Raw genomic sequence first — 9,067 nt, forward strand, 5'->3', positions numbered from 1 at the left:
GATGGACATCTCAAATTCCATTTGAGATCTTGCAGAAAGCCAGCATAAGGAATACAGGGCAGGTTAGCTATCCTTTCAATAGTCCAAGATGTCAAGGAAATGTGTAACTGGTCTTGCACTATCTAAGGTTTCCTGAGCGTTCATAATTTCATTTCTATGGCAGTCTTACAGTCTAGCCAGCAATGACTGGTGACTATAAATGAGAGCACATAATCTTCTGCCGCAGAGGACCTTCGGGTTCCTAGCCAGCAGGAAATTGCAGTTGCTGTTCTCATTTGGCAGGATGCGCAGCTTCCACCAACTTGCAAACTCCTCAAAGCATTACTTTCATCCCATGCAGATACAAGCCGCTCACTACTCATCAGGGCGCAGCGACGCTCCTTAAACTGCGGCAGCTTTTAATTCTTGCTTTGCCCGCTGACACCCACACCACAACATCTTTCCACGGAAGAAGGAAACCACAATTTTAATTTTCCCCTTACAGTTTCTAGATGAGAGTATCTCAGAATCACAGAGCTGTAGGATCGTCTAGGTTGGAAGTGACCTTTAAGATCATCTAGTCCAACCATTAACCTAACACTACCAAAAGCACCACTAAACCATGTTCCTAAGCACTATGTCTATGTGTCTTTTAAATACCTCCAGGGATTGTGATTCAACCACTTCTCTGAGGAGCCTGTTCCAATGCTTGACAATTCTTTTGGTGAAGAATTTTTTCCTAATATCCAATCCAAACCTCCCCTGGTGGAACTTGAGGCCATTTCCTCTTGTCCTATCACTTGTAACATGAGAGAAGAGACCGACCCCCACCTCGCTACAACCTCCTTTCGGGTAGTTGTAGAGAGCGATAAGGTCTCCCCTCAGCCTCCTTTTCTCCAGGCTAAAAAACTCCAGTTCCCACAGCTGCTCCTCATAAGACTTGTTCTCCAGACCCCCCACCAGCTTCGTTGCCCTTCTCTGGACCCACTCCAGCACCTCAATGTCATTCATGTAGCGACGGGCCCAAAACTGAACACAGTATTCGAGGTGGGGACAACTTTCTTCCCCTGCTCCTAGCGCTTCACACACACACACGCACACGCACACACACGCACACACACATCCCTCCATCCCGCTCCGTGGCGGACCGCCCGATGCGCTCCGCAGCCCGCCCGCCTGCCCGCGGCGCTGCCGCAACCTCCGCGGCCGCGTCCCCCCTCCGCCCTCCCACCGCCCCCCTCGCCGTGCCCGTGACTATTGGCTGAGCCCCCCCCCCCCTCTCCCACCGCTCCCCTCCCCGCGGCGGCGGCGGCGGCGGCGGCGCCCTCCCGAGCGGAGGAGGAGTGTCCTGGGCACAGCCCAGCGCGGCGGCGGAGGCGGCGGAGGGGGAATGGGCAGCCGCGGGGAGGAGAGGCGCCGGGCGGGCGGCGGAGCGGGCGGGCTGCTGGGGCGCAGCCGGCGGCGGCAGCGGCGGCCGAGCATGGGTCCCCCGGGCAGCGGCGGCAGCACCACCGCCCGCGGCAGCCTGCAGGTGAGGGCTGGGGCGGCGGGAGGGGAGGTGCCGCGTCCCCCCCCCCTCCCCGTGTGTGTGTGTGTGTGTGTGTGGGTCCCTTCCCCAGCCCGACTTCGCACGCAGCAGAAAAATTGGCAAAAAAATCCCCAAACAACCCAAACTATATATATATATATATATATACACACATATACGTGTATATATGTTTGTTGTTTGGTTTGGTTTGGTTTTTTTTTTTTCTTCCCTCCGATCTCCACAGATCAGAGCCGCCGTGAAAAGTTTTTTTTTTATGTTGTTATTGTTGCTGCTGCTGACACGGGTTGTAGCAGAGAGCCGCGAAAAAGGGGAATGGGTTGGTTAAAAAAGGGGAGAAGGAAGGAAACACACACACACACACAGCCGGTGGAGACGGTGCCCGAAGTTACTTTGGGGGAGCCCGTTTCCCTACGGAGCGGGCTGGAAATGCGCTTGCCAAGGCAGGCAACTTCCTTCGCGCAACCTCTCCGCGGCTCCTTCTCTTCAACTCGGTATTTTCAGCCGGCAGCCAGAGAGGCAACGCGGCGGGGCTGCGCGGGGCGGCCGGAGGTCCGTGGCGGTGGGGTCTGGGGCCGGCGGCTCCGCGGCCGCGGAACGAGTGGGGGGTGCGGGCACCCGCGCGGGTTGCGGCGCCCGGAGCGCGGCGGCGGGTGCCGGGGCTCCGCCGGGACCCGCGCAGGCTGCGCGGTGCGGGCCGCGTCCCCGCTGCGTCACAGGGCCCGTGGGCATGCAGGAAGGACAGGCTTTGGGACGGGGCGAGGGTGGGGGAGAGACGGGGGCCGTGTGGGGGACGTGTTTCACATTGCTGCTGGGGAAGGGGGCGAGCAAATGTTGGGGTGAGGCAGAGGAGTGCCCCGGCTTGGGGTGTGCCTGCGGGTGGGAGCTGTTGGTGAGAAGAGGGGCGAGCTTGAGGAGGTGGGGGGGGGGGGGGGTGGGGAGAAGAAGAGGGAAGATGGCACGTCGGGGTGCAAGTGCTGCTGCTGGTGGGGGGAGGAGGCACGGTGCCCCTGGGCCGTCCCTGGCAGTGAGTATTTGCTGTGGGGAGTGCAGCTGGTGTTGCCTGGAGGGTACAGATGGCGATGCCCTAGAAGTAGCTGCTGTACTAGGGGCAGAAGATGGGGGGCTGGGGGGGGGGGGAAGGGGGGAGAGAGGATGGCTTCACGTCGCAGATGCTGCACTCCCTGCTCGCAGTGGCAGTGAAGGAAGCAGTGGGCGGGTGGGGGGAAGCTGCTTCCTGGCTCCGCTCCTTCTCTAACACCACCCCTTCCCTGCACCCCTGTGCCTCTCTCTCCTCAGCACTTGCTCCTCTTCCTGCTCTTCGTTGGACCTTTCAACTGCTTTGCCAGTTACAGCCGCGCAACTGAGCTCTTCTACAGCCTCAACGAGGGGCTGCCCGCTGGGGTGCTCATCGGCAGCCTGGCCCGTGACCTGCGGTTGCCGACAGCTAGCGGGCAGCGCCCTGCAGCCTCCCAGCCCCCACTCTCCTTCACCCTGGCCTCCCGTGGCTTAGGGGGACAGTACGTGCAGTTGGACAACCGCTCCGGAGAGCTGCACACCTCAGCCGTGGAGATTGACCGGGAAGCTCTGTGCGTGGAGAGCAGTGGGGTCACCGTCTTTGGGGGAGAAGCTGCTGTCTCCTCCTCCTCCCCTTCATCCGAGTCATGCCTGCTGCTGTTGGATGTGCTGGTGCTGCCACAGGAATACTTCCGCCTGGTGAAGGTGAAAATTGCTATCCGGGATGTCAACGACAATGCGCCCCGCTTTCCTGTGCCCCACATCTCCCTCTCGGTGCCCGAGAATGCCCCTGTGAACACCCGACTGGCTATTGAGCACCCTGCCCTTGACCCTGACGTGGGCACCAATGGTGTCCAGACCTACCGCCTGCGAGATAACTACGGTGTCTTCACCCTGGATGTGGAGGAGAATGAGAGCGGGGAGAGGACTCCCTACCTGATTGTCATGGGGGCTCTGGACAGGGAGACACGGGAGGAGTATGTCACAGTTATCGTTGCTGAGGATGGGGGGACTCCTCCGCTCGTGGGCAGTGCCACCCTCACTATTGGTATCAGTGACATCAATGACAACTGCCCCCAGTTCAGTGACTCGCAGCTCAACGTCACTCTTTATGGGAATTCCAGTCTAGGGACACACGTGGCCACTGTCCATGCAGTAGACATGGACCTTGGATCCAATGCCCAGATCACCTACTCCTACAGCCAGAAGGTTCCCCAGTCATCTAGAGACTTGTTTCATCTGGACGAAAGCACAGGAGCCATCACAGTCTCCAGTAAAATTGATGGGGACACTCCAAGGCTACACAGGCTGATCATATTGGGCAACGGTCCTGGCTGTATCCCTGCTGTGATCACAGTGCTAGTGACCATCATCAAAGTCATGATGAGGCCACCTGAAGTTGTCCCTCGTTTCATAGCTAATGAAGCAGAAGGGGTGGTGTACTTAAAGGAACTGGAGCCTATCAACACACCGATAGCATTTTTTACCATCAAAGACCCTGATGAAAAATACAAAGTCAATTGCTATTTGGATGGCGATGGGCCTTTCAGACTTTCACCATACAAGCCATACAATAATGAATACCTGTTAGAGACCACAAAGCCTTTGGACTATGAGACACAGCAGCTGTATGAAATCTCTGTAGTTGCGTGGAACTCTGAAGGATTTCATGTCAGCAAAATAGTCAAAGTACAGGTTCTGGATGACAATGACAACTCGCCAGTTTTTTCTCAACAGCTGATTGAATTATCCATTGAGGAGAACAATGTTCCCAATGCTTTCTTGACCAAACTGCATGCTACAGATGCTGACAGCGGAGAAAGAGGGCAAGTGTCCTATTTTTTAGGGCCTGATGCTCCTTCCTATTTTTCTTTAGATAGAACCACAGGAGTTCTTACTGTTTCCACACAATTGGACAGAGAAGAAAAAGAGAAATACAGATATACTGTCAAAGCAGTAGATTCTGGGTTCCCTCCGAGAGAATCAATAGCAACTGTCACCATCACTGTATTGGATAAAAATGATAATAGTCCAAGATTTATCAATAAGGATTTCAGCTTTTTTGTGCCAGAAAACTTCCCAGGTTTTGGTGAAATTGGAGTTATAAGTGTCACAGATGCTGATGCAGGGCAAAACGGATGGGTTGCCCTTTCAGTTCTGAATGGGAGTGATATTTTTGTCATAGATACTGGAAAAGGAGTTTTGAGAGCTAAAGTCTCCCTGGACAGGGAGCAGCAAAGCTCTTATGTTTTGTGGATTGAAGCAGTTGATGGTGGTGATCCTGCCCTCTCTTCTACAGCAAAAATAACTATCCTTCTTCTGGACATAAATGACAACCCACCTTTGGTCTTGTTTCCTCAATCTAATATGTCTTATTTGTTGGTCCTTCCTTCTACCCTTCCTGGCTCTCCCATCACTGAGGTCTATGCTGTTGATAAGGACACTGGCATGAATGCAGTCATAGCTTACAGCATCATAGGAAGAAGAGGCCCTCGACCAGAGTCATTTAGGATTGACCCTAAAACTGGTAATATCACCTTGGAAGAATCACTGATGCAGAATGACTATGGCCTCTATCGGCTGCTTGTAAAAGTTAGTGATCATGGTTATCCAGAACCTCTTCATTCCACTGTCATGGTGAACCTTTTCGTCAATGACACTGTTAGCAATGAGAGCTACATTGAAAGTTTGTTAAGAAAGGAGCCTGATATCAGCATAGAAGAAAAGCAGCCGCAAATATCGATAGAGCCTACACATAAAAAAATGGAGTCAGCATCCTGCATGCCTACCTTGGTAGCTCTGTCAATAATAAGCTTGGGTTCAATTGCTTTAGTAACAGGGATGGGCATTTACATCTGTCTAAGAAAAGGGAAAAAGCATCACAGAGCAGATGAAAACTTGGAAGTACAAATCCCATTAAATGGAAGAATTAACCTGCACATGTTGGAGAAGAAACCGATGGAAATTTCTAACATTTGACGTTTCTTTCTGGATAAATCCAACATCTGAAAAACCTTGGACAACTTTGAAACACCTAGCCGTGGGTTGTATTGACAGAGGTTGCAATGAAGGACTGCTAATTTATAAGTTAATAATATTATAAATGTAAATAGCTGTTTACAGTTTTTTAAATTCAAATTCAGTGTACAGCTTTTTTATGAAACCTTAGTAACTAACAGCTAGCACCCTGTCTATAAAAACATGGACATCATTTGCAGCTTTCATAAATCACTAAGATCAGTGATCATAACAAAGGGGAAGGTAAGACGATTCTTTAAACTCAAGTTTTGAAAGTCTTTTTAACCACAAGAGGGCATCAGATGCTCCTGAGCAGGGAACTGTTCGAGGTACTGTCCATGAGATAAACACAGAGTATATTTTAACTATATTGGTTTTAATAGAAAATGCACATTGGCATACAGACATTTAACCACAAAAAAAGAGGAATGTCTGTCCCGATGTATGTCTAATTAAAAGAATAAAGACATTAAAATGCACTAGTAATAAATAAAAAAAAAAATAAAAAAGAATGTTTATTACCTCACAAGTAAAGCTTATACAGTAGGATAGAAAAGGCATTAACAAGAAGTGCAATTCCTGTTGAGCAAGAATGCAAGGTATTGTAATGAGAATCTGAACTGCTGTGACATATCATCTTTCATTTGCTCCAGATTTCACTCACATTATCATTTGCTCCAGCAGTCTGCTGGTCATTTTTATGGAAACATTATATTTAGTATTTCCTACAGCAAATAGTGACAGAACCCCATGCTCATCCTCGTAAACATGCCAGATGCAAGGAAGCAAGGGAATGGCTAAATCTTTAGTTGTCACAGACTTGGTGATATTTTTTGTACTTTGAGCAATCTGTCAGTAGTACTCCATCAGTTTGGTTGCGTAATAGATTTTTTCATGTGATACTTCTCAATCTGATCTGCCAGATGAAAACAGAAATCGCTTCATATTCTAAGGAATTATAGGACTTAGTTTGTTCTGACTGTTGCTCCTTTCTGGATTGGTATTTCATGTGAAAGATCTTGTTTCTGACTTTTGGCAACCATTCCTGGCTCCTTTTCATTGGCTTTGGTTTTGGATTAGATCCAAAATCTAACTTGTGAGACTGGTGGCATATTTTCTTGATAATTTATTCTTTGCTGTATCCTCTGCAACAAAGCAGCAGGTTTATCGGTGATGTATCACTTTCACTTCATTTTAAGAGCTGAGAACTATCTTTTGTATGATGATTACATTAAATTTCTCTGTGTGAACAAGATAAATTAGTGTTATGCTTAAAACTGATTATTTTGATTTCTGGCATCATATGTCTGTAATGTACCAAAAGTGTTTATATGTCTGCAAATTAAAGCTATATATTTTCATAATAACTTACGCGCTCTCTCGCTCTTTTACCTTTAATTACAAAGCTAAATATTATTTTTGTTATAGGAAATACTTATTTCACAAATGCTTAGGTGCTGGCTATCTTGTCTGACATATCATTCTTTCCAAAATTAGTACACTTCAGAATCATTAATGAGAGTTTATGCTGTACTTCTTGAAATTACTGGCAAAGAAGATTGTATTCCAGCTGATGTAAGTGGGGCAGCAGCTGTTATCTGTTTTAAAAGTAGGGAATGCAGTTTGAGGCAGTTTTTGATTTTTCTGTCTGTGATTGGCACATTACTTCACCTTGAGCCTATTGTAATGTTGGAGCTTCTTAAGATCCTGATTCTGCTTAGCCTAAATAAGAATATTAACATAATGTCAAGATTTTGCTGTTCTACCTATCAGAAATAGCTGCCTTTTTTTTTTTTTTTTCAGGTAAGAATATTTTCTGTTTATGCATGGTTTGATAGCTGTGTTTCATGAAAAATTAATTCAGCCTGTCAAAGGTTTGTGGCTAATCACCTTTTTCTCATTTATTTTCATATTATTAAAATATGAAAATGGTATGTATGCCTGAAATGCATTTGTCACAAAGAGACATTGTTTATTATCTCTGAAGAAAAATGACATTAATTCTTCGGAAATGGCTTCAGTATTACAGATGCTCTGTATTGCTGTGGTGGGGAAGCTAGATAGATCCTCTTATTTTTTTCTTCAGTAAGGAGGCAAGGTAACTGAAAGAAAGACAGGATTCTTTTCATTGTTTTTCTCTTATTTGAATTAGCAGTCCAATATCTTCTCAAGACAATTTAAACAGGAGCAAACCCAAGATTTAAGAAATACAATAAAATTATAAAACTGATCCCTCTGTGTGTTTTCATGTGACGCTGGGCAGATTCAAGTTTGATAAATACATATTCTTGAACCTGTTTGATTAAGCTTACTAAGTTTAAATCTGCTGATCTTGTTGCTTTTTTTAGTTTTTTTTCTAGTTCAAGCACGTTCTTAATGCGTAATATAATGGTATGAGCCTGTTAAAACCAAAGTACTGCTCATGAAACATTTTGCTCACACAATTCTCTACACATTTAAAGAAAATTGGTTTGAAATCATACCTTCAGCCAAACCAGCACAGCTACTGGTGAAAAAGACTTTACCCTGAATAATACTTCATAGAGTAAAAGCACAGTTTTGCTTTCCTGTGAGTGGCCTTTGGGCAGGTAATGTCACTGAAGATGGCATAATATGCAGAGTGAGGGTTGTTGTTTTTTTTTAAAAAAAACATAGTTTATGTTACTTTAAAAGCATACATCTGGTAGCAGCAAGTAATAAGCATGATATTTAACCCTGCAGTGTTAAGCCTAGCAGTGATGAAAAAAAACCAAACCAGGAATCCTAAATTCATAGAAAAATGCTTATTACTGGATATATAGCAAACATTTCTGTGACGTTGCTGTTTCCAAAGTATCCCTTACTGAAATCCCTTTCATGAGAAAAAAACATTTTTAATGAGTGTACTAAAGTAAATTAGACTCAAATATAAAAGGCCTATTTTATTACCACCTTGTGCAGTGCACTTGCCAAAATATATGCAAATCTTGTTGACACTGGTAGTTGAGCTGGCACAAAAATAAATGTCTCATTCATTTACAGTATCCGTTGAACAATCTTAGAGTGAGTGGGTGCTCTTTGTTCATTTTTATAAAAAATGAGATTGTCCTAAGCTTTGTATTGCCAAAGCCTCCTAAACTTGCCATGCAAACGCTTTTTCATTAGAATTAAAAAATTAAAAAAAAAAAGACAAGAAATGGGCAGTGAGCCCAGTGACAGTGGACAGAGAAAATCAACTCAGTCTTTCCATTTTGTTTCATTTTATTCTTTTTAAAAGAACTCTTTGAAGTTACTGTTTTGATGCAAAATTAACCTAACACCTGGCTGAATATCAATAAAGGATGAGATCTGAAAGTGTGGAAGGGGAATTAGAGCATGTTGCTTTTTCTTCTGTCAAAACTCAGAAATCTTCTGGCTTTTTAAGTCCATTTTTTAATACAGAGGATCAAACATGCAACTGTGCCAGAGTCCACTGAGGACAATGTAAAAAGCTCCCACTAGCTTAATTAGGATATCCAATGAGAGGTG

The 9,067-nt window shown here is 46.1% G+C and overlaps 1 protein-coding gene across 1 annotated transcript; it reads left to right on the top strand.

The window, feature by feature from the left end:
* Positions 1-1,459: 1,459 nt before the first annotated feature.
* On the top strand, positions 1,460-5,521 carry PCDH20 (protocadherin 20). Its single transcript, XM_074149907.1, has 2 exons — positions 1,460-1,510; positions 2,825-5,521. Exons 1-2 carry the CDS (start codon positions 1,460-1,462, stop codon positions 5,519-5,521), a joined length of 2,748 nt encoding a protein of 915 aa, XP_074006008.1.
* The last annotated feature ends 3,546 nt before the right edge of the window (positions 5,522-9,067 follow it).

The sequence above is a fragment of the Numenius arquata genome, chromosome 1, assembly GCF_964106895.1.
Source record: "Numenius arquata chromosome 1, bNumArq3.hap1.1, whole genome shotgun sequence".
NCBI lineage: Eukaryota > Metazoa > Chordata > Aves > Charadriiformes > Scolopacidae > Numenius > Numenius arquata.

What these genes read in the sequence shown, in the direction of transcription:
- PCDH20 (XM_074149907.1), top strand. Translation starts at nt 1,460, where the DNA reads ATGGGTCCCCCGGGCAGCGGCGGCAGCACCACCGCCCGCGGCAGCCTG. An exon ending in CCGCCCGCGGCAGCCTGCAG is followed by an intron (nt 1,511 to 2,824) that starts GTGAGGGCTGGG and finishes CTCTCTCCTCAG; the next exon opens with CACTTGCTCCTCTTCCTGCT.